The following is a 26,415-nucleotide window of genomic DNA, read 5'->3' as shown; positions in this document are numbered from 1 at the left end:
GCATTTATGAATGTCTCAGCACAGTCACAGCAGACACCTAGCATAAATGCAAGGCAGATCTAACTTAGTGATAGTGTTTGTTTCCACAGATGAACTCTTGATGATATTAAAAGCTAGCAAGGGTTGTCTTGTCTTCCAGAACACAACCGAAGGTCCAATTCACAAGGGACAGACAGGAACATACAGGATGCCAAGCCGACTTCAAGGACAAAGCAGTTTTTCTTGTGCAAGTAACTCCACCTTGGAGTCTGTTCCTACCCTGACAACAGCTACGTGTTGCAGCCATGCTATTCCACCATCTGTCCCCAGGCTGCACCTGGTATACGTTTAAGCCAAGAATGGCCTAAGTGAAAATGTCCAGATTTATATGAAGCTTACATATATCTACTTCACAGAATGACAGGGAAACCTACCTCATCTATTCGAAGATGAATCTTCATGCTGAATTGGCATATGTACCCATAATGGAAATAAATCCATCCGAATAGAGCAATGTACAAGTCTAGGCTTGTTTTGTGGTGCTTTGGGTAAGAAATTCAGTTTTTCACTGGGGCATGCATCTTTGCAAATTGGCCAGTTCATACGATTGTTATTTTACTCAGTGTTTTCCATAGCATTTCCTAATTGGAAGAGGTGCAGATGCTGCTTGATCTGCCAATAATCAATCTTATATAATTTTTCTGGCAAGAGATTGACATCAGTCAACTTCAGTCTAACTCAGAACATGCTTTTATCATGTCACAACTCAGAGCAATTGAATTCATTATCCTACCAAGTATGTGTGGCAATTTTAACTGCTAAAATATTAACATTACAGTGAACTTCAGTTGACCCAAGGGACACATTTTCACCTTGACCAGCTGCAACTTCATGGTAATTTCTCTTCAGTGTAACATACATAGTGATGATCTTCTAGAAAATTCCTGCAAAACAGTCTCCTTTTATCTTTGCCCTTGTCCCGGTACAGAAGACTTTTTCACACAGAAGTTGCATTACTGTCAGACCTGTCTCATGATGCCATTTTGAAACTCACAGTTTGTGTTTTTGCATAGCTCCAGTAATGTTGATGTGAACTTTTGAAAGGTTTTCAAAAATTCACTCTTGGTAGGTGCAATCCATTACAAAGCATCTCTCCTAATATTTCAGGAACAAAACTCTTACAGGTTTCTATTGCCAGTCCCATCCCAAACACAACAAGCTCCCATGTTGCTTTAGGGATTTTTTTTCCCCAGGATTTCCATTTCCTTCATGTAAGTTTTCTGTAAAGCTTTCTGTCCACAGACATCTCTTAGGGCTTTTTTGTTTATTAACTCCTAGTGTATTAACACCAAATAGCATTGGGCTCTGCTAACATTTATCCCCTTTAAATAGCTAAGCCATTTAATAGCCTTATGTACTGTGTATTCACAGCACCAAATAGTACCAGAAAAATAAGTGCTATTCTGTACAGGAAACAGCAGAGAACTTAAACCTTAGATCTTTTTTTGTTTCATTTTGAAAATGAAGATCCCAAATACACCTCTCAGCATTCTCCAGAAAGAGTAACACCAAGCCTGCTGCAGTTCAACTACCATGTAAGACTTTGCTTTGTAGAGAAACATCATAGAAGACTCAGGTCCAAGATAATCTATCAAGAAGGGACTCTCATACTCACAGGTTGCTAAATTACTAAAACCACATATATATTAAAAATGTTTAGACAACATTTTCCTTTTGATTGAGTTCTTGCTTTGACAAGGAAAAAAAATAAGACAAGTTGTTGAAACAGATGCCAGAGATTTTATACAAGGAATGTCATGGCTGCTTTCTCTTTGTGCATTGCCATGGTAGTAAAGCTACATGCATAAACAGCACACAGGGCACAGCCTACAAACCAAGAACACATTGCTCACCCATTAAAAAAATAAAGAATGCTTTGAAGCATGGACTTATGCTAGATGTGCAGAATGTCTTTTAAGAGAGGATTTCTACCTACTCATGACCTTACTTGGAGAACTGTTGGTTTATGGCAGACTTTTGCTTACAAAAACATAAGACAGTCCGCAGTACACTTGGCCAGTCCCGAAGGTGTCAGGGAACATCTTCTAAGTCTACTTCCTTGTGTAGGCTGGATGTGGTTGTGAAGGGACAAACACTTTTCTGAGCATGTTCTTTCAGAGACAGTGAGAACCACTTGTTACAAGTAAAGTCAGTACGCTCGTTCAGAAGATAAAGTTCTTTATAGCAGTTAATTTAATAATACAGTCTTAAACCAGGGTGTTGGGCACTCATCTACACAAAAGCACATTTAATAAGCTGGGGGAAAAAATACCACAGTTCCAGGACACTGCATTAAACTCCGGCCACTCCAAGAGAAGGCAACTCTCACATGGTGAAATAATTCTTTTCTGTGTAAGCCAAGAAGGGAGAATTTTAGGCAGTTTAATCCACAATGTTCTCTTACTTCTTATTAGTGGAACCACAAATCCACAGTACATGACAGTATAAGTTAGGTTAAGTGGTGCTTTTCATAATAAAATCTGTGAATTCATTGCAGTCCTTTCATAAAAGGATGAAGTCCAATGAGTGCCAGTTGCAAGGAGCAAAGAAGAAAGGTTCCCATTTTCCAGGTTGATTTGTAAGTTCATATTATTAGAAGAAAGTAAGTCAAATCTGTGCAGTTTCTATGCAACCATATCTGAGAACACAGAGGTTTCAGAAACTACAGGATCACTTAAAAAGTGGGGGAAAAGGAAAGTCATCACAACCCAAACAACTCAAACTTCGTATCTCAGAATTGCCTACAAAACTTGTTCTCTTCTGCTCTGGACAAAAGTTTAAACTGCAATGATCTTGCAGAGAAACTTGAAGAAAACCTGAGTACATTAAAACATTATCAGGGAGAGAAAAGCCCTGCTACCTTTTGATATGGTATTGAAGTTGAAATGGCAAAATCAGAATGCTTTGCCTCGTGCCATAGGGTTTGCTTTACCTTTCAGAGCTCTACCGGTCTCTTCCAGGGAGTCTGCATCAGCTTGATACCTCTTGCACTGCAAGACTGTTGCTCATATCACAGTTCAAACTTGCTAATAAATCTGGGTTTAATCTTCCATGGCCAGAAGGGCAGCACCTCCAGATGCAGAGTTGGTTGAACTACCAACTTACCAGAGGTAATTCATATATCAGCACTGGAGATTCCTGACAGCACAGAGTCCAAACCTTCCTCGCAGGACATCATGATCAGCAAGACATTCCAAAAGAAGAATTAGAAGGCCATAATTCTGATCCAATACAGTAAAGAACACCACCATCCATCACTTGAACTAGGAATACTCAAAGCTTCATTATTCAACCATATTCTTAATATACTAAATTATACATAGTCGATGTGTATATATATATATATGTATATATATATATAGGAATAAAATACACTAGATTTTGGTTTGCTCATTTACAAGGGAGCTCCTTCCCTTTCCCAGTTAATTTGAACTTAAAACCTAGAGGCTGAATGTAAGCTCATTCCCCGTGTTCCAAGATGGATATAATACGAGAGGAGGCCAGAAACTGGAAACATGCACTCTGGCTGCAACAAGTTAGAAGGTGAAAGGGAGACCATATATTTTCATTTTAACCCTGAGAACATAAGGAATTTCAAAGATCTGGAGAGCAGCCTGGGGTTAAAGGTCACCAGGCTTTTTATTGCAGTTAAAGCAAACTCGGACTGGGTGATCCCAACCGCGAGAGGGAACCGCTCTGCGGTCGTGTGAGCACTCGTCACAGAATCCCTGGCCACAGGCCCGACAGTGGTGCTTGGAGAGTTTGATACTGAATTCCTTCCGGCAGTTGTGGCAGTGCAGGATTTCATGATCTGGTACCCAGTACGCAGGTCGGGCAGCGTCTTTTACCAGACCTAAGGAGGAAGTGAGGTTGGGGGATGAGAAAGAGGGAGAGCAAAATAATCCATGAACATAAGCATGTCGTGAATGTACTCCAGTGGAGGCACTCACACACTGCAAGTCATGCCACTGCCATTAAGGGGGAGGTGACCTACTGACAGAATCCTTCAGTGCAATGAGTAGCCATTTAGGGCATTCTACAATTCTCCCACATTCTGCTTCTCTTCAGAGTAAACTGTGTCTCTCCTAATGGTGGCATTTTGCCTTACTCAGACTCTTCCAGAGGTTAAGACATTTGCTTTTCCCTACTTTCAGTTTCAACTGTGACCAAATATTCAGAAATGCATGTAGTGTCTGAACTGAGAAAGGGATTTATTCTGCCCTTCATTGAGTCAGAAAGCAAACACCCACAAAAGTAAAGGCCGGACATGCTGCAGACAAAGCAGCTGAACAATGATCTGCGCAATGAGTAGGAAGTCAGGTCCAGCAAGAGAAGATTCAAATGTGAAATGTTTGTGAAATACCTAAACTGCCATCCAGCACATGAAAGAGCAGCAGAGGTTCCCTGCACTAAGCTCTCCATTAAAGATCAGACTACTAATTACTTCCTCATCATTAGCAACCTGGTCAGCTTCAAATTCTCACCCCTCCCCTCAGAAGTACCAAGAAGTACCAGCAATATCCATGAACACACTTAAAAGGCACTCAGCCTCTCTGAAAGAAAACCAAACCTAAAACGCTTCCTAATTGGCCAATCTTTAGGGAACTTCAAAAGGCAGGTCACTGCAGTTAATCCATCAGGAGAACAGAATTACTCACAGCTTGGTGCACAGCTTTGCATAACAGGGTGAAAAGAGAGTGTGATCTGCAGAAACAACATGCTGAAAACCAAGAGGAAACATCAAGCAGAAAAGAAGAAAAGATCCAGAGGGCTGTAGAACTCTCAACCAGCAGCAGTATCATAGCAGAGGTGCCAGCCTGTCACACAAACTCTTGAAATTTAATAACAAGTTTTGCTCTTTGGAAACAAAAATGCCCTTAGACCAAAAAATCCCCATCAGAACAGAACAGAACTCACCTAAGGGAATGTCCATGGCTGTCACCACAGCTCCAAGCGTGTTTTGCACAGCTTCTCCCACCTTCCTGGCAATAAGTGTCCCCCCTTCCTCATCTGAAGGCAGTTCAGCCACATCTGCATGACAGAAGAATGAAGGGCTCAACAGCTAAGTCCATCACCCTTTCTGCCAAGTGTCAGTTAGTTTACATTAATAAAACCAGCAGCAAATGCAAAAGGCAGGTTGGAATCTCTCCTTAGCCTTTATGTTCCCTGTCCACAATCTTGGATTGCAGAGTGTTCATTTTAACAATAAGGGGCAAAATATATAGTCTGCTGTTACATGAGCACCCCACTCTGATGTTAGCACTAGACCATCAGCAGTTGCTAGGAAAACCAAGTAAAGGTACAATTAGAAAATAATTTTCTTAGCAGTTCAGGTGTCTGGTAGGATCATCTTTCTTCCAAAGGGGATTGAGCTCTTCAGCTTCCTTACCAAAAACCATTTGGAAACCCAGTGTGAACACTGTCTACACCCACTGGGAATGGTTGTGACCCAGAAATCAGGGACAAAGACTTTAGGCTAGTGCCCAGGGATAGTTCTGTCACAATCAACTCAAGATTACCTAACTGGATGCCCCTGTTGTCATAGCAGTTGTCACACACACGCACTGGTGCTGGTCCCCAGCCTCGTTCAGGCACTGGACGGGTCTTGGAAGAACAGCCATCACAGAAGCCCTCCCCACACGCCCGGCAGTGATGCTTTGTGTCATTATCTTTGAAAGGCGTGTTGCACTTCTTACAACTCTAATAAGAACAACACAGAAAGAAGAACTGTTAGTTTGATCTTCCTGAATCGAAAAATAGAGAGCAGAAACCCAGGATGGCAAGTTTCAGACTGAAATTGTGAAAAATACAGTTACACACATAACTTGGGTGCTATCAGTCCCATTACTTTACCCCAGAGAAGTGATTTAGGACATTAGGTGTACAGTGGTTAAGCCAATATATTGCTATGATCCCTTCGTTCAAAATGACAAATAAACACAGCCACATCATGAAGGGCTGAATGATGGATATTTAACCTTTGTGTGGGGTAAGAATTCAGAAGGCAGTTTTCATTGAAGAAGAACCTGTTTCCAGCAAGACACATGGAATCCTTCCCTAGTTGAACTGTTTGGACCAGCTTTTTCCACCTGGTGTGAAACCAGAGTTTAATCTCTGCACCTGTAAAAATAGTACTATCAACTGCAGTGGCCAGATTTAAGATGTTGATTCTTTGCTTTGAAAAACAAGTTCATGCAAACCAGGATTTTCTGTGATATTGCTGGGAGAGTAGCTCACAAAAAGCAGGGAGAAACCATCTCTCTATTAGGGCTGGGCCAAGTCTCTGTTCATAATTTCTCTGGCTAAGTCAAGAATGAGGAGAGGCCACTTCAGTTTTCTCAAAGTTGTAGGAGTAGGGATTGCTGCAGTAAAACAGGAAGCATTTAGAATCTGCAAAGTACTTTTACTATTTAAAGAGTAAGAAAAAGGGGGTTCAGCTAGGCAAAGCCTTTCTCTTCAGCAGATGCTATTTACCAGAATCTGAGAGTTAGGTCTCCAGTAAGCTGGGGCAATCTGGTCTGTCAACCAGGAGGTCACAGCTTTTGTGGGTCCCAGGCTAAGTTCAGATACTGATTGAGCCATGAAATTCATGCCATCCAACAAACGCTGGGCTGCATTGTTGTTGTCTTTCAGAAATCCATCAGTCTGGAATTAAACATATATTCATTTGAGAATAAAACCAGGGAAACCTCTTTTTTAGATGCAGATGGCTCTGCAACCCATTAATCCTGTTAAACTGGAGGGCAAGAAAGAGAAAAATGTTCACCAGCCTTGCTTTAAAAGACAGGAGTAGGTTAGCATCTTAGCCATTTTAAGACATCCAAAAGATGTATGAAAGCCCTTGCAAAGGCTCTTTCAAAGAGCAGGGACCAGCTTAATGAAAAGCAATCTATTTTCTCCATCAACATCCAGAAGAACCAAATTAGCATCTTCATGGCTGCACACATACACAAAGACTATCCAGCAACCAGACTTACCCCTGGCCAGACATGCTCAATTTCTGTCCTCACTACAGTGTTCACAGGGTCTTGGTTGCCAAACCAGTACTGGCGGCTGCGATACACCACCCCACAGTTGGGGCACTCGATCACATACCTGCACAAGAGGAGGACAGGTCACATCTCTGGCGTGTCCTGTGTACCAGGCAGCACGGAGACCACAAAGAGCAGAGAGGTCTCAGCTGCAGTACTCACCCTGACCAGGCATACTTGGCAAGGCCCAGCCAAGGGGAATCCGTGGAAGCAGAGGTTTTTGGCACCACACTGACCTCCATTCCTCGTTCATAACAGGCCTACAACATAAAGGCTCAATTAAAACTATATTATTGGGAATCCAAATCTACATCTGGCTGCTGTTTGGCCATGTAAAGCAAATAATTAGCATACAGAGGTCCACAGCAAAGGAGCACTCATCAAAACTAATTAAAAAAAAAAACAAACCCAAACCTACTATTAATAATAACACCAGGGAAGTATTTCTACATCAATAAAGACCATAATGGTAGCCAAAAATCTTCCTGTCTCCTGCATAGATCCTTCAGAAAAATTGGCTAGTACCAAGCACTGAGCATAAGCAAATAAGAGTAACCATATCAAAATATATAAAAGGTCAACATCACCCAGGTTAAGAGCAGCCAGCCTCAAAATTTAGCTAGAAAATGACACATAGCACACAGAAGTCATGAACTCTCCAAGCAAACATACAAGTCAAATAAAGATTAATTTTTCTTGTCAAGGCTATGAGCACCTCTGACATTAAAAAAAAAAAGGAAGAAAACAGGCACATGCCTGTGATATTCCTCATTTACTTGGTCATCTTTTCCTTTTTCATTCTTCAGACCTCATCCTTGTAACTCACCTTGCAAGTGTAGACTCTGTTATCATACTGGTGAGAATATCTGCATCGACTTTTGGATTCATGAGGGACCCCTTCCTTTGCATGGTTCATGCTCTTCTTACAGCCACACCTGAGTATGCAAGAGAAATACCTGAGTATGCAAGAGTATGAGTTGTTGCTCTTAAACACAGGACAGAGGTCACCAAGATTTCCTTTTTACTGCCATATTGCATTTTTATAGATGTTGTTCCCTCAAACCATCTTCATAACTGTACATACAGCAGTGACATAATTTATTACTGAAAGGCTGGCTCTTCAGAAGGTGTAGCAACTGTTTCACATACAAAGCAGCACCACACAATTCACTGCAGAAAATGTTTTGCATCAGAAAAGAAGCATAACCAGGCACAACATCATGCTGCTATACAGCTCCCACACTCAGAGCATTGACTGCCATCTACTGCCCTTCCAGGTCCAATCTTGGGGATCTTTTCAGAGAGCTACAAGCCAAGATCTAATCAAATATGGAGCTAGTCACTGAATACAGCCCCACTGCATGATGTATTATTTAGGATTGTTTATCCTGTTTAGGCAATAAAAATGTCATGAAAAAATACCATAAGAAATTTCAGGGGATTTATTTAGATATTCCTTTCTTCCTGTCCTGCTTGCATTTGGGAAAAGATGTGGGCAGCACAGGTTTGTAGTCATGCACAAAAATAGTGGACAAAAACTGTGCATCCAGCTGGGATATGGCAATAGTGGTTGCCCAGTTCACATAAGAGTTGAATTTGAAGCTAATTCTGCCTGGAAGTACTAACTGAGGATAGATGATGTCAGGTGCCTGGATGTCACAGAAACTTTACATTCTGTGGCTGCAGGTGGGGCCAGTACTATCCTCTAAGAGGATGGAGCATTTCTCATCTACTTACCCACAGCTGAGGCACACAGAGGAGCATGTGAAATATTCATCTGGAAAGAAAGAGCTGTGAGCCATCTGGTCATCAGGGATCTCCCCACTGAACCGGTCACTTAGAGCCTGTCAAACAAAAAGGAATGAACTGGAAACAGATTAAGGGCAATGGTGACATTTTTCAAGAAAAAGCATGGATTCCTCTACTGGAAGGGGAGGCAGAGAGAGTACATATCTAACCAATGTGTCTTACTAGCCTGCAAAATAAAACAAGGATGTTTTGGATCAAGGAAACCAACCAAGAAAACAAATCTTGCACTTGTATGGAAGTGACTTGAATACTTGTAAGATACTCTTTTCCTCTGCTCTCCTCTCCTCCCCTCCTGTCCCTAATTTGAATGTAGAACTTGTCCTTAGCTTGAAGTAGTAGAAATGGGTGGTAGAAAATTGCATCCGCCTCTGTGCATCCAATCCCTGCTCAAAATAGCAGAGCTCTTGCTAAAAGGGTTTTGCATTCTGGAAACCTCTGAAAAACTTCACAGGATTAATTCTTATAGTTCATGAGAACACGTTTTTTGCCTCTTGGCTCAGAAGGTGCTGCCCTGAGCTTTCCTCCAGCCACTTGAACAACTGCTATTCTGAAATGGCAAAACTGAGACTAAAGATTTGTACCCTTTTCTAGGAACATCCATTCTCAGATTAAATCAGTCCTTAGCCTTGGCACACTTAACTTCTTCAGTTCTTTCAGGTACTATATTAAGAGGGAAAAAAAAACAAACAGTGGAACAAAGTAAATGGTTACAGTTTTTCTTTTTGGAGATCTCTGAAAGCATGAGATCTAGCTGAAACTCTTCCTACAGCTGAGGTTAATATAGTGGCTGCCTGCCTTTCTCTTCCTCCCCCTACCCTCACAGGGTAGGGATAGGTGGAGTGGGAGCAATTTTGCTGTCTAACAAGGGTTGACTGCACTTACTCACAGACTTGTGTATTCCTCTCACCACAGCTTCCCTAGATAAGTTCTCTATTTCAATATTTTATTTCACGTAATTTCGAGGAAATTTGCCTTACATTCTCTTTTAAGCCTGACTGATACTGATATTTTTGAATGAACTCAAAAGTTAGAGGAAGTGGACAGAAACATCTAGCAAGACTTGTGTCCTCAGCAGGTGAAGCAAAAGAAGTTAATTTGTAGTCAGTAGTGATTTGAACACAGCAAACACTCTACTGGTCATGAATCTAAGTATACCAGCAGCTATATCTGAAACCAGGCTAATTGATTATTGCAATAAAGTCCTAGAAATTAAACTAAAATTAATTATTCCAACTGTTTTTCCCCTTGATGCCTGTCTGCTCCCTAATGCAAAGAATTGAATACTTGCCACCCTTGACACTTCCCTCTGTGCTTCAGCTACCAGTAATGCAGAGCAGCCAGAATTATCTGCTCCAACAGCTGTGACTAACACCAGAAATTACTGCTAACACTACCTCCTTCTGCAGATATGCCCCAGCTCTGCCTGCCCCTCCCCAATGACAGCTGTGCTCTTCAGGCCAAAGAAAATATGATGTTAATCAGACAGTGGTACATGGAAACTTGTAAGAATGACTGCAAATTTAAAGACCCAAAAATCCCTCTGACATCCTAGCAAAGAGAACCATTGAAGAAAATCAGTTGCTCTGAAGTAATAAATCATTTGGCTTGATCCCATCCTGTTCTCTAGCTACCAGAACAACTCCTTCCTCCTTTTTGCCTCCTAGCCCTTGGGTTATACTAAGTGCTAGGTTTTGCCAACTATTAACTCCCTCCAAGTCTCTTGCATTTTCTCCTCTTGTGCTGAGGCAAACTTTAGGAATTTTATAAAAAAAACCCAAAAAACTTCTAAGGTCTCTTTTTGTAAATCACTGTCATTAAGTGCTTGTCACTCATAGCATCATTACTTTCTACTTCCCAGCTCAGGTTTATGATCTTGCTCAGTTTGGCTCTCTTAACTTTTCTTGACATTCCATGGTCTTTACTAAAGTGCTTGTTCTGAAATGCAAAAAAAAATTATTCAGCCTCCCCAGCTTTTAGACAGAATTATCATTCTCATGGAAGACTTGCATGCAAGTCTGCATCACTGGCTCAGGTGTTCTGCCTTTAAGAGCTGCAGCTGAGTTAATAGCAACAGTGATACAAATAAACACTGTGACAAACTTCTTCACTTACTTTTAGTGCTTTGTAGATAACCCCAGGCTGTCTAGGAGACCGAGTAGTATTGTTCTCCAGCTGCTGCTCCACAGCTCGCCTAAGCCCAGAGAAATCTGTTGGAGGATTGTATGTCCTTGTTCCCTTGTAGTGAATTGAGCTGAAAGCCTCAGGAAAACAGCTTAGCTTCCGAAACCGATCCTGAATGAGCTTCTCAGGAACCTCAGAAGGATGATCTATATACAAGAGTATCAGCAAGTACAAACAACTGATTATTTAAAACAAATAGTATTTTCATATGAAATATAGACCTAATTCCTTAATTAAGTTTTCTGATACATCTGGAATGCAGTTATTATATTTTGAAACAAGGAAAAGAAACAAACTTTATAAAGCAGTCTCTGTTTTGTGATACACAACTTTAAATTCCAAGACCAAGTTTCTCAGGTAAAACCAGACACATCTAGATTTTGAAACACAGATATCCAGATTAAGGAGCAAGTTAGGACATAATACAAGGAAACACAATGTCAACACATTTATTAGTTCTTCTCACCAGACAATAATTTGGTATAGCTATTCCTAGCACCTGATAAGTGGAGGACATGTGTGAACCTTACATGGGCTGCCTGTTCTCCATGCCAACCCTACAGCAAGGAAGACCAAGCCTTTATCAACAATTCGTACATGGCAAAGCACTTCAGAACTGGCCACATCAGGTCAGATTCCACAGAGCCAACCACATTCTCCTGCCTGCTTCCAAGTACCTGCTGTATGTTTCAGAGTAAGGCAGGCCCCACCTTCCCTGCCCTAAAATTACATAAACATACTTATCCCAAGTATCCATTGAGACAGATGGTTACAGCATTCTGCATGTCCATATGCGAAGAAGTTTCTTTCCTATTCCTACTGTGATCAGAAGTGACCATAAAAAATATATTTTTTTTAATGACCCTGACTTTGAATACAGGTGCAAAGTGTCCTCATGGGTCACTAAAGACTGAACGGATGAAACAGTAAATGTCAGCAACTTCATGAAAGAGTGAATTGCTAATCAGTAAATTGGTATATAAGGAAAGGATCTGCCTTATAGCTAAGTTAAAATTTATTAAGAAGTTACTCCAATAATAACCAGAAAGAACATCGAGTTCTTCTACTAGTTAAAAACCTCACTGTTTATAAAAGCCAAAATGAGAATGTGGGTCAGCCAGGACTGCTGAGTTATTTATTACACAAAAGACAGCTCCTAGATGTTCACAAACAGCAGGATTGAGCCTCAGCCACTGTTGCCCATGAGACAGACTCGTGTCAGAGAAGTTTATGGAGAACTGTCTCCCATGGAAGACACTGGAGTACACTGGAGCAGGGGAAGACTCCTCTCCCTAAGCAGCAGCAGGAACAATGTGTGATGAACTGACCATAACTCCCATTCTCTGTCTCCCTGCATTGCTGGCAGAGGAGCAGTTAGAGCTGGGAAGAAGGGATGAGGGAAAGCTGGTTTTAAGATTTATTTTACTTCTCATCACCCTGCTCTGATTTTGTCAGTAATAAATTCAATTAATATCCCCAAGTCAAGTCAGTTTTGCCCATGATGGTATTTGACGAGTGATCTCTCCCAGACCTTATCTCACTTTCTAACTGGTGAACTTTTCATTATATTTTATGTCTCCTGTCCACTTGTGGAGGGGAGTGATAGAGTGGCTTTGGTGGGTGCCTGGCATCCAGCCAGGGTCAACTCAACACATCAGTTTTCACCTTCATCTGCTGTATCACCCATAATTATGAACTTGGATGATGATCCCTCCTGTGGCTGGCATAACTCATAACTATTCACTGCTGATGTTCAGCTGGCTAAGAGGATTATTCTAGCTGATTTGGAATAGACAGATCACCATGAGGGAATGCTCTTCTAGTTTCACAGCCTGGTTCCCATACTGAAACCAGTGGAAGCAAAACCCAAATCACACTTTTACATGGTAGTAAAGAATGCTGAATATTCAATGCAACCTGATCATTTACAGACAGTGTCTAGCATGTTGTAATTGGAACTGCCTACTCACCAGAGCCCAGTAGCTTGGTGTACACAGTCTCATGAAAGATGATGACACCTGGACCCAAAGTTGAGAGAGGAACATCTAGGCCACAGCGGGCTGTGGTAGCTTTTAGCTCCTTGGTGAAGTGTTTTAAATAAGCCTCCGAGGCATCACCAAGGAACTTGAAGAGGTCATTGTGGAGCCTGTCAGCACGAGTACGGTAGATGACAAGGTCAGAGATGGCCAGGACCTTCAGCAGCAGCCGTGTTCTCTGGCTCAGGTTCACAGTGGCCCCCAGGAGGCCCTCTGTATCAATGACCACCACTTTGCGGACAGGATCATAGGCTGCCCAAACTCCAACTGTGCAAGACTCCTGGGCAGGAGACGTCTTGAAGACTTCCCGGCCATAGAAGAAAGTGTGGTTAAGAGTGTGAGACTTGCCATCCCCTGTGTTCCCAAAGATGGACACTACCTTTAGGTGCTGGTCAGGACTGCAGTCCAGTTTCTTAATAAAGTCTTCTTCATTCCTTACCTTCCAAAACAAAATGAGAAAATTATTATAACAATGTAATTGGAGCAGACAACACTGAAAACACAGCTGGTTTCAGGATTCATAAGATTGAAAAGAGTGATTACCTCCTCTTCAGATTTCATCATAAGTTTCTGAAGCACCATGAAGTACAAAGCAAAATACCAGCATGCAATTTTGTAAAGTGTATATATTGATGAGGTTTATGTTGTTTCATCACGTAGCTGTTTTGGAAATGATGCTTCACTATGATTATGTATCTAGTCAACTCTCTAGTACCTCACCCCATTTTCTGCGACAGCCCTCTTTCAGAGAAGGGAGCACAACACTACTTCCATATCTGTCAGAACAGCTACCTGGAACATGGCAGACTTTCTCAGTAGCACTGGTCTCCTGGCAACCATGCAAATTCAGGTTCAAAACAGAGGATTGCTTTTACCACTTTAACTTGCCTCATCCATAGAGTTTGAGAACCTGTTTAGGTAGAAAAATCTCTTCCATGCACTTATGCTGCATCTAACCACAGCCAGGGGCTCTCAGACAAAGACTGTCCTGTTCCTACTGCTCTCCAGTTAATTAATCCTTCAGATGGATGGAAAGTGGGAGCAGAGAAGAAGCAGCAAAGCTGTGCACTGGAGTCAGGTGCTCGAAGAAGGTCAAGCTGACTCTCACAGAAGTGCCACAACTACCTCAATGATTCATTTCATAATTTACTGTGTTGTACTTCCATTAAAAAAAATAAAACAAACAAAACCAAAAAGAAGTACAGAGAACTTCTCTTTGGCTTTACACAGTTTAAGTGGCAAGCATCATGCTGTCTAGGCTAAAGAACAAGGTATTTCCTGTTCAGATACTGGAGCAACAGGAGCAGATAAACAAGCAGTGAAAGGGCTGGGGCTCTGTAGAAAAGCCTGCCCTGATCTTGTTGCAGAATAGATCTTTGGCTTTCACAGGTTTCATGCTTCATTCATTTGTTTAGTCCTTACTTTTTTGTCTTCCAACAGGTTTTCTCCATATATATTATATGACGGGGAAGAATATGACCAAAGCACTTTTTGAGAAAGGTTAAATTCACTTTCTTCATCCCAATTCCCTCTTCAAGGAATTGCCATCAGCTGAAAAGAGCAGGCTTCATCCTCTCTCACCTGCCTCTCAACTTCTGGAAGCACTTAGTTATTTTCATTCTGCGAGTACACTTGGAAGATCTCACAATCTATCAACCAGAAAGGCAATGAGGTAATCAATGCTTTCTTTCAACAAGTTTATTCTTAGATCAGCAAATTAGTTTAAGGCCCAGCCAGCCCCATTGGCTTTCGTCAAATCGATCAGCATCACCTAAACTCTGAAGGAAAATAAAAATCAGCCAGTGTGCCAAAAACTTTAAAAATAGCCAGTGTGCCAGATTGTGGTTGGGAACAGTGTTCACAAAGAAAACCTTTGGTCTGTGGGCTTGCAGTAGCATCTCACAGACTCAAACTATTCAAGGCAGCCTCAAAGTGTTGAAGAAAACAGGAAACAAGAGACACCAAAACACTCTCAACAGAATCTTTCCTGGGAGAACGTCAAGATACTCTGAAATTACAGGTGCACAAGAAAGGGTCTGCTTTCTTGGTAGCTGTGATTATTAATTTATCATCAGGAAGGTAGCTTAGATGACAGATGCAGTTTTGCTTAGTGTCTCTTAAGATGTCTCTGTGGATGAAAGGAAGTTCTTGGTTTATGGAATAGCTCCCAAAAACATTCACACATCTGACTATGTGAAAATGTTACATGTACATAAGAAAAAGAGAATATGATAATGTCTTCTTCAAAATGTTTTAACTTTTACCTCCCAAACTTCTCACCAAAAAGGTGACAGATCCTTTTTGCCCGAGTCAGTAGTTATATATTTCCTGGGCAACACAAAAAAATGCAAGTTTTCAAACAGATGCTTAAGTATTGGTAGGACAGCTAATGACTAAGATCTTTTAGCTAGCACTAGTTATTACTTTGGTAGCAGTTTGGGAGCGTTTGTGGAACAGGCTGAGTCAGAAGACATGCTAGATTACACAAAGGACAGAAGGGACCATAGGAATAAGGATAACTGGGATATATTCCCACCATTAAAAGACAGGAGTCAACTCAAAGTTACACTGAATATCAAATCACATAAAAAAAGTTATTCCCTTCTAAGTTATACCCTTCTAGACTCCTGCAGATCTCCTTTCAGGATGGAACTCAGGAGTGATTCAAACAACCAAGTTACCCGGGAGCACAAGAATGCTCCAAAGTCCAATGCTAGTCCAATGTTTATGTCTCACAGGACTTAGTAATGAATGAGCAAGAACTTAAGACATGAAATGAGTCAATGTTTCCTAGCACACTCTACCAGTGCTCTGAAGTCAGATGACCAAGAACTTCTTGAGCAGTGGTTGCACTTAAAATGCTCAAGGTTGGTAGAGAACCAGTAGACCTATCCTCCCTTTTGGAACCCAGTCATAATTTTGGATCCTGCAACATCCTTACAATAAATTCCATATGGGGGGTGAAGCAACAAAACCAAAAACAAGCCAAAGTGACCAAAAGAAGCCCTCCCCTTTGAAGGTGAATATGATTTTATGTCACTGGGTGCTCCTTGCTCCTGTGCACTAGTTGACTTTAACCAACGCTGAGTACAGGAATGATACTCTCAAGGAACCATCACAACAATCCCCATATCAGTAGTCAAATTTATTTGCCCTGAGCAAGTTCCCTTAAGACATTTGAAGTCAGAGTGGGTGTAATAAGTTTCAAAGTACTAATCCTCACTTCTTCATTTTGCTTCTCATCTCAAAAACAAATTGGTATGGTAGCACCTTCTGTTGCACGTGCAAAGGGCTCACGTTTCCGTAACTGTGTCCACTTCTGTGTTGCCCAAGAGCTCCAGATCTCTGATCTTCACAGCAGAGGGTAAATACAAAACCTTCCTTATGTTGCACAATGTAAATTAAGGATGAAAACTGTATGTCTAAACCAAGTCAAGAGTCATAGATCTTCAGCCTCTTCTTAATGTTGCCATTTGTAGTATCAGCAACTCATTCGCGCTTTTGTTATAACTCTTAAGAGACTCTCATCTAAAAAGAACAGTTTTTACCGCATCATGTGTTAGAATCCTGGTTAGCTTTCTTTTGTAGTTTCAACTACACTGCTTTTAGCAGCTCTGTCATCCAGCTTCTCATGCAGTCCCTTCATCCAAGTTCAGCTGAACTGGAGGTGAAGAGTCTTCAATGGGAAAAAACAGAGAACTTGACAGCTAAAGTCCTCTATAAGGAAGGCACAAAAATTAATAGCTTGCTGAGGTGGAGCACATTTAGAACTGAAGTCTCTTTATCAGCTACACTTGGAAACTTATTGTACCTAACATAACCAGTTTTCTAAATCTGAGCCTTAAGAAGAGTAGGATTGTTTAGAAACAGAACTACTAAAATGAAACAAGAACTGCTACAATTACATTCCTGCCTATTAAATTCTTGGTAACAATGTTATTAAAACAAAAAAGTGTGTAAAAGCCTAGGAACAAAAATCTATAAAATAAACAGTTTCCAATGACCTGTACACATAAAACTTTAAATCTGCCTCCAGCAAAACAAACACATTAAGAGAATCAGACATTTTCACCACAGGTTTCTCCTTTTAAGACTCTTTATGAACCCTTTAGGGCTTGCTAATATTCATGGAAGTGATGCACAAAGCCAGAGCTATGCCACAACACACAATAGCTCCAAACAAAAATCAAGAATGCTTGGCATAGTATTCATCAGAGCGCCTTCATTTGCTAGTCTTACACTGTCATTGTGACTTATGTTGGAAGTTGCTGTGTTTTGAAGTCTTACACGTTGCTTAACCTGGTTTTAAGAGAGTATTTTTAATAATGAAAATATATTTTCTGCAATCAAGAAGAAATCACATAAATAACTAAAATTTTGAGTGAAGAGTTATCAGGTGGGAACATGGGAACAGGCAGCCCAGGGAAGTGGTGGAGTTCCCACCCCTGACGTGTAGATTACCATTTACATCTTTACCATTAAAAGACATGTAGATGTGGTGCTGAGGGACAGTTTAGTGCTTGACTTGGCAGTGTTGAGTTAATGGTTGCACTTGATGATATCAAAGGTCTTTTCCAACTTAAGTGAGTCTATGGTTAGACAACCAGCACACAACAGTATCTTCTGACACACAAGCACTAAGTCAGTAAGAATGATTTAAATTTAACACCTTTCTCCATGAATGGAAATGTAAGATACAAGATTTATAACAGCACATCCAATAGCAGCATAAAATTACAAACACCTGAGACAAATCTGTGCAAGCGATCAAAACAATCAAGTGGGAAAAAAAGTATTTACCTTAAAGCATTGCTTAACACTGGGAATACAAGTAATGCTTCTTAGAGTTCAGAAAATATTTTTAAAAGATAATGCTTACAAGAACTTAAAACAGAAAGCTTAAAACAGAAGGAGAAATGGCAAAGCAAGCTAAAAGAAGATCTGCAAACCTTTAGAGCAGCTTTCAACTTCTAAAACAAAACTGAGACAATATTAGGTAATTGATCTTAAGGACAGAGTATCGTATCAATTACTAAACCTGGAAACAACAGACCTGTCAAGTCTGACCAACTCATTGCAGACCAGTTTTTAAAAACACTGCTTCTAAATCTGTGTTTTAACTTTAAAAAAATGAGTTCCTATTCAGAAGTAGATTCACCAAAAAAGTGTTCTGGTGCATATCTAAAGCCCCAGGTCCTACCTTTAGGTCATTAAATCACAATTTCAGTGTACACTGAAAATAAGGGAGAAATCTATAAAGCTAATTTCTTCCTTTAACTACAGCCAGTAAGATCAACCTGAGAAGAGTAAGCTCCACCACAGTAAAGTGCCACCACCAAAATTCACATCTCTGCAGGGCTCCTCACAATCACTCCTGAAAAGGCAGTGCATGAATGCAAATAAGTGTAACTGGCTTAACCCAGCAACTCAAGTGCAGCAGGCTATTAAAAATGCAACTGGAAATTCCCTACTTTTTCCCCAGAATAAATTTTCATTGAGATCCACTAGTGTCTCTTCCTTCCACACTTGCTTCATGTCAGCAGATGGACAAAAGAAACAAGAAAGAAGCAAAGCATTTGACTTTAATTAATGCCCAAGAGTACTGCATCATGAAGAAGGTGCAAGACTGGTTCCAGGGAAAAGCACTATTTGTAAGAGGCTATGTTAAAAATTTGCAAAGAGTCAGCCAGAGACTGTCAAAGGAGCTGTGTGTTTGTTAAATGGATGGCTCTCTCTCCTACCTTCTAAAAACACCCTTTGAAATACTGGTCTATGACCAGTGAAAGAAGGAACACTCCTAACCAGCAACTACTGAGTAGTTTCTCTGCGACTTTAGTCCAAGGACAGAAAAACAGCACACTTAAATTTAGGTGAACTGATAACAGACTGAGATGGGAGGAATACTGAAAAATAACAAAGTACTAAGAGAAAAATTCCTAGAGTGTAGGACAGTAAACTCCCAAAAATATTTTGGCAAGAAAGCTGCTCTAAAGCACAGAGAGGAGGAAAACTCCTCTATAGCACATCAACAGTATCAAGGGACAGAAATTACATATCCTGATCCAACAGATCACACCACCCAAAAAAATTCAGATCCTTGAACATTTTTAATTCCTTCTTTATATCCATGGTAAATATACTAGCTGTGACTCCTTACTTTACAGGATATGGACTAAATTTTCCAGAAGTGTACAGCTCATTGTGCTACCCTAAAGCCACAATCCCCCAACAGCAAACGAAGCAAGAGTGTCACAGGAACTGGCACTATTTGCTAGACATATGCAAGTCAGATCATGACCTTCTTTCATAAAAGAACACATATGCTAGTTCCCATTAACAGACAAAGAATACTTGACAAGAAAAAGCATTCCTAGAGACTCTATTCTCCCATCCCTAGACTTTATAGAGGCTTAAATCAGTAGACAATAATAAAAAAATCACAGTACTTCCAAATCAGTAGATAATAAGGAAAAATCACAGTACTTACATCAGGTTTACAGCAGGAGTGAGAAAAGCAAAGCAGGTAGCAACTGTGCAGAGTCATCACTATGTGTGTGTAACTTTTTAATAGGAGGGGACAGAGGAGGACACAAACTATTAATGCTCTTAGTGACAGGTTATTTAATAATTGTACAAAATTGTCTGTGTTTAAATAAGGGCTATGGGTTCTTTTGCATTATCTTAACTGACTGCAAATTCTACATAGATGCTGCTCATATTTGCTGAGGGGAAGACCTTACTCTTTCAGGTGTCTAGAGCTGCTAGAATGAATAGAAAAAGCCTCAAGGAATGGGGCTGTAGTTAGGAAGTTGAGATATCTACTGGCACAAGAAAAAAGACCCTGCAAACTGAAGAAAGGGAGCTCACATAGGTATCTCAGGGGAGACATAGTAATAAATGTATGCTCCTTTTCCTTCATAAAATTACACAGCTGGAGAATTCATTTTGTGACTAGCTAGAGGGAAGTTTTTCTTCTCTTCTAGTCTCCTTAGTAAGTCAGACTACAAAGTCAGTACCTTTTACTTTTCTTTGCAACCCACAGATAGGGTAATTTCTTGTGACAGAGCTAGTTTCTGGTCAAAGATGAGCAAACTCTGAGGTAGATTATTAATAACCAAGCATGTCCTCTATCTTCTGGGGTGAATGAAAGACCTTTTCTATTCTATTGAGCATATGTGCCCAATCCTTAATTAGGGCTTTGGACAAAGTGTTATCATAGCAGCCATTAGTGCCACTACAACCAAGTTCTGATCTTGTGGCAAGAACTCCCAACATCTGTTCCCCAAGATAAAAATACCAAGATGTTGTTATGCATTGTTAAGCATTCAGCCCTGTCTCAAAAGTAGTAGTAAATAAAGTTCATTGTACAACGGATGCATAACTCTGCCTTATTGCAAAGAGCTCTTTTACAAGCATGTTCCAGAAATGGCATAAATATATGTACAAGAAACAATGATAGATCCAGGTGAATAGAAAAGTTTATGGAACAGTAAGACAGCCTCAGGATTTGAAACAAGTATCACAACCTGAGTCATATTTTTATTGTTGTATTTCACTGTGTTTTTCTTAGTAGATATACAAATACCAATTTTAAAAACCCAGCTAATTGATTCTGTGATATCTCATGGGAAGTGCCTCCTGTGCGCAAGGGGCAGCACTAGTGACAAAACAATGATGCTTGTTTGAGAATCCAGGAAGTTAGAAGTAAGAAAGGAAAGCTGACATCTTGGCAGAGCAGATCAGGAGATTCAGTTGAGGGACTCACACATTTAAAAAAAGAAGGCACACAGTTTGAGTCTAACACAGCAGAGATGTGGAAGATGTTAAGATAGTGGTGTGAGTGGAAGATGTGAAGAGTGACAAGACCAAAGCAATTGACTGAGGAAGTAATCCCCACAATATAATTCTCAGATGACCAAGGAAGATAGACTGTGTCAGAGCCAAGTAACAAATGGATGCTGCAGTTATCAAGAACAATTTGATTGAAGCCTCAGCTTTAGATATGTAATAGATAAGGCCAAAAGTTTAATACTGTGTAAAGAGAAACTGCATAACAGAGCTTGAGAAAGAGAGCCTAGAATGGGGTCTAAACCACAGGTGATGCTAGCTTGTAAAACAGTCAAGGTTTGTTTTCTGATAGAAGTCAGTGAGGTCTTATGAGGGACAAGTCCTGGAAGAAGGAAGAAAAAATTCATCATGCAGGTCAAGATGCCTGGGGACTAACTCACAAGAGTTGCAAAGCATTGCACTGTGTGGTGTGAGACAGCTGGGACTGGACTCCATGAGTCCTCTCTGTTCTTCCACAGACTTGCAGTGCGAACTCGGATTTAACCTTTAACAACATTTTTTTAACATGAGATAGCCAACCTCTTTTTTGAGGTTGCTCAGATACAGTGCTGCTATGATGAACATCACAGAGAAGCTTGTATTTCACAGAAACAAACTTCAGCTGCCACTGGTTTTCTACAAACAAGCTGTGGTTTAAAATGGGACCTTTTCTGTCTACGTGGATTTGAACAAGCACAAGAAGTCCTCAGCTTTCTGAGCTTATGCTATGCCTGCAAAGCACAAAAAGCTTTGAGCAGGCCAGCACATCTGTGCAACATGGCACAAAGACAATTATGCAGATCTCAGAATTATCCTAGCTCTATCTCTGTAGCGCTGAGCCCAAACTGAGAATTCCACCTCTCCCCTGTGCTCAGACACAGCTCCTTATGGATTATTCCACATTGCTTCTGGATCTAGAACTAGATCAGTCATTTGCTTACACACTATAAATATTCTTCAGTTTCAGAGCTATCACCTCCAGGAAGCCAACAGGAACAGTGAGATGAAGCATAACCACTGGAGCTTAACAACTCCAGCTTCCAAAGGAAACTAAAAAATCTTTTGGCCCTATGTCCCCATCTCATTGATCCACTTTCAAGTAAGATGTTTGTAAACAAATATACATCAGTGATTATCTTGATCCATTATCTGCTGCTTCACCAGCGTAATTTGTCCCATCTAATTTGGGGGTGGGGGGTTGGTGGTGGGGTGGTGCAGCTTTTACCACTCGTAATTTGGTAGCCTTTAACACTGCTATGGCAGAATCTAACACTAACAGCAAATCAGCAGTTTCCACTCTGATTTCCCAACTAATGTAACAATTTTCAAGTTCAAAGGTCCTAAAACAGTTAAAAATAGCTGAACTACATAATTATGTTAAATTCTTATCCTGTCTGCTCAAACTTAAAAAGCCACACACTCTTGAACTCTGAACCTCCATATTTCAAGTTAATAGTATTTTGGCATTTTTGGACAAAAAATTTTGGACAAAAAAGTTGGTTCAAATAAAGAACATTCTAATGATTTCTCCCCAAGTAATGACAAGCACAAAATAAAAGACTGATGATCACTCTCCTATAGCTAAAGTGGCTCCTCAGTATTATCAAGAGCAAAAGATGACTACTTAGCTCTGAAGACATCTTCTGTGGCATCTGACAAGCCTTTCTAAATAAAGGTCCTCATACTCACTAGCAGAACTATCACTATAATAGCAAGCACTCCTTAAATTCCAGCTGTCAGAAAATAATTTAATTGAAATCTCTCAAACTGCTTTGATACTGGATCTGAGATGTCACATATGTATTCAGCTGTGAGGAAGAGAAGATCATTCCAGATGCAAGAGCTCTTATTCAACATCTTGATAGTGAAATAAGATCATTTTTGGAGAGCTTTTTCAACCCAACCCTGCTCTGACCAAATTGCTCTGATCTGATAAAGGACCACTGCTGTCCCGATAAGGAAGTTGGCCTTATTGCCCATGACATTTAAATAGCAAATGCACTTGCTTGCAGAAGGCAGCCAAAGGTCTACCTCAATAAGGCTTACAGATTCGTGAGTATAAATATAATTTAAACCAGTACAACCACACACAGTCTGTGAGCAGCTTTGCAGGACAGCCCTGTTCCAAGGCATTTCAGAGCTTGCTCTAATGGACAGAAGAGAATTATTGAAAAGACGGTATCTTTAAGTAAGAGTTGCATCTGTCACACATTACAAGTGTCTGTTTAGGGCTTGGAGGCATACAAACTTAAGACTGCTACAAACCTGAAACTCAAGCACTCAGTTTACAGTTACTACTGTCCTGCATAGTGTGTGTTCGATGTCAGTGCACCATAAGGACTGTCATCCTTTCCTCCCTTTCCCCTTCAAAAGCTATGACAGTTTAGCAATCAGTACACCTGAATTGATAGAAATATGACTCAAGTATCTTGAAACTATTTTATATTATTATATAATTACTGTGTACATACATATGTATGTACACACACTTTTATACTACAGAATAGATATGAGATATTTAAGTCACATTTCCTTGGGATGCATGACAGGCACATCAACTGTTACTATAATGGATACAAAGAACTATCAAAAATAAGAATATAATCACAATTATTTTCAATGACGTAGCATGAGTATGTTAAATTAGTGCAGCATGATAATGAGTCTCCAGGTGACTATACGTTTTCTTTCAGAGCCTCCTGAATGAGGTTTAATATAAAGAATGCAAACTGAAAGTCAGAAAACAAACTTCAGTTTTTAGTTGTGTAATTAATATACTCTGTGGCTTTCACATTTTGCCTTCTAAAATGCTTACCAGTTGTAGTGCCGACAGGAGACTTCTATAACTGCATATATTGAATGCTAGACTTTCTAAAATAGTGCCTCCTGGGAGGCTGTTCCTGGACAACTAGTTCCTATCATTTTTATCAGCAGACCTAGCCCAATGGCAATTTCCCCCTCTTTCAACAAAAGGCTAACATGTAATAATATTTGTGACAAGCAATATAGTTTAATCGTGGTGTCTGTACAACTTGGACAGAACAGTTTGGACATTTATTTCTATTTTGTTCTACTTCTAAAAATCAGATGGATTTACTGGTGCTAAATGGTAGCAATGGGCTGTAGTCTTGCACTAGCACTACTTGGTACAGTGCCCTCTACTAGTCTTACAGCAGGAAATTGTCTGCTAGCACTCCCATTTGCAGGACACCTACTGCAATACAATGTATTCAATTTTGTTCAGGAATGACCAGCATCCTGCACAGATAGCTCTTACCTTAGCTGCATGTGTCTCCGTGCAGAGTCAATTCTTTCACCAGCTTTGCTCTACCAAGCCTCTTAGAGGAGGCTCTTGCCACACATAAGGTTTTAATGAACGTGGTGACCTTTTGAGGAACTCATGAGCAAGGCCACTCAAAGGTACTGTATCTTTTTAGCCCAAGATGCTCAGTGTCACTTGTACTTTACTGGCCATCATTTTGTTATTATTGCCAACAATTACACTTCAAGTATTAACCATGCATCACAGCAGCCTGTTAGACTAAGAAAGAAACTAAAGGATCTTGCCTGTTGACAACAAACCACAACAGTTCTTACCTGAATCTCCTCAGTTTCATCCACCAAGAGGAAACTCACAACTTTCTCTGTCATCTTTCTTCTCTTGGTCTCCTCATCCATCCCCTCCTCCTCTTCCTGCTCTTGGGCTTTGCCAGCATGGTACACAGTGACAGGGTGCTTCCTTCTGTTCCCCCCAGCATGTGTTCTCTTCTGACACTCCACACAGAGGTTGATTTTGCACACCTGGCATCTCACTGCTGCTATCTGCCTTGATCCCGTCATACTGGCATGCATTATGTTCCCATTGGCACCTTTGCAGGAATCACAGTAGGGGACATGGCCGGGTCTTATACGGGTCCGTTCATGGTTCCGCAACCTTTCTGGCTGATGCAGCTCTTCTTCACAACGCTGGCACTGCAGGCTCCTGCACTCATCACACTCAAAGATTGCTTCATCTGTCCCACTGCAAACATAGCTTTCCTGGCACAGGAGTGTCGTGTTCTGTCCTTTCTCCGCAGTTTGCGTGTGGGCACTCATGTTCAGATTTCTTTAAAGCAATGTTTTTCCCTCCTGTTTCTGTTTCAAACAATGATATGTGTAAAAATCAGTTCCAAATTTAGTATTTTCACAAAAGAAATAAACACAAGAGGAATGTAGCCCGTACTTTTAAATATTTTAAATAATTTACTTATGTTTCTGTAAGATTAATATACTGACCTGCCTCACAGGAAGTGTTGCTAAGTGCTAATGAGGTTTTCTTTCTTCAAAATAAACTCAGACAACGTGGCTGGTTTCATGTATTATCATCTCCAAATGCTGGTATACATTCTTTATCTGCTTAGGTGTTTAACGTACTTTCAGTGATGAGAAAAAAACCCCAGCCTAGTGTACTTCAGCAGATACAGCAAGTATTTCTCTGATGCTGAGAACGGAGACAGCTGGTGATACAGAGACAAAAAAAGGCATCAGAAACGCACAAGTGCACATACATGTACGCACATACACACAAAAGGACCGTGTCAAGACTAGAAAATTCTCTGCTTTCACTCCACAGCTAAGCTCCTCCTTCAAAGAGTTCACAGTATTTATTTGCTGGGAATTTCCTGATGTGCTTCACCAGATAAACAAAAATTCGCTCCTTTTGTGCGCTCCTTCTAGTAACACTGGAAGACGATCGCTAGCGCGATCAGGCTGGCAGACGACGGATTTTTCCCCCTCTCCCTCTACGCCCCAAGTTGCCAGAGCAGAGCCCCGAGACCAGCGCCAGCCGAGGGCAGCCTGCGCACCCCGCCGCCGCCTTTGTCTCGACCGCTGCCTCGGGGCCGCCTCCCCTTGCTACCAGCCAGCGCGGAGCCCGCCTCGCTCCGGGATGACCCTCGGCGCCCCCTCTCCCCTCCAGTGCCGCGGCCCCGGGCAAGCGCTGCTGCCCCGCGGGCGGCCGCACTTGTGGCTCGTCCGCCCGCAGGGGCTGCGGTCGGACCCCGCGACCCGCCCGCGGTTACGTAAAGGCGGTGCCGGCCGGCGCCTCCCCTCGCGCCCGCACCTACCTGGGGCTGCGCCCGGTACCGCGCCGGCCGGCCAGGAAGGGGGAAGCCCCCGGGTTCCTCCCGCCGAGCGGCGGCAGCGGGCGGAAGCCGCGGTGGGACCGGGAACAAAGGCGGCGCGGCACGGTGCGCCGCGATCTGGGCTATTGTTTACAAGCCGGCGGCCACCTTTCTTCCCCTTCCTCCCGCTGGCACCCGGTGACTAAGGACTCGGGTCCCGGCCGCGGCTTCCTCCTCCCCCCCGTCCACTTCGGCGCCCGGGGGGGGCGAATCTCCCGGTTCTTCTCCCCCAGGGGCCGACCATGCAGTCGGGGCTCCCGGGGGAACTGAGCAAGGCAGGGCCGGCCAGGACCCGCGCCACCTCCGCCCGCTCCCCTCGTTGTCAGCCGG

General features: G+C 41.5%; 1 protein-coding gene across 1 annotated transcript; it reads right to left on the bottom strand.

Annotated features, from left to right (window-relative positions):
* Window positions 1-2,200: 2,200 nt before the first annotated feature.
* On the bottom strand, window positions 2,201-26,415 carry ZFYVE1 (zinc finger FYVE-type containing 1). The gene is made up of 13 exons (XM_062494246.1): window positions 26,029-26,415; window positions 25,199-25,419; window positions 24,521-25,057; window positions 13,031-13,535; window positions 10,992-11,206; window positions 8,808-8,914; window positions 7,897-8,005; window positions 7,233-7,330; window positions 7,017-7,134; window positions 6,514-6,684; window positions 5,559-5,739; window positions 4,957-5,070; window positions 2,201-3,892 (listed from the first exon to the last, which is right to left on the bottom strand). Exons 3-13 carry the CDS (start codon window positions 25,016-25,018, stop codon window positions 3,660-3,662), a joined length of 2,349 nt encoding a protein of 782 aa, XP_062350230.1. The 5' UTR covers window positions 25,019-25,057; window positions 25,199-25,419; window positions 26,029-26,415; the 3' UTR covers window positions 2,201-3,659.

This window comes from Cinclus cinclus, chromosome 6 (assembly GCF_963662255.1).
Source record: "Cinclus cinclus chromosome 6, bCinCin1.1, whole genome shotgun sequence".
Taxonomy (NCBI): Eukaryota; Metazoa; Chordata; class Aves; order Passeriformes; family Cinclidae; genus Cinclus; species Cinclus cinclus.
The sequence above is the reverse complement of the archived record's forward strand: the minus strand, read 5'-3'. Positions and strand labels throughout refer to the sequence as shown.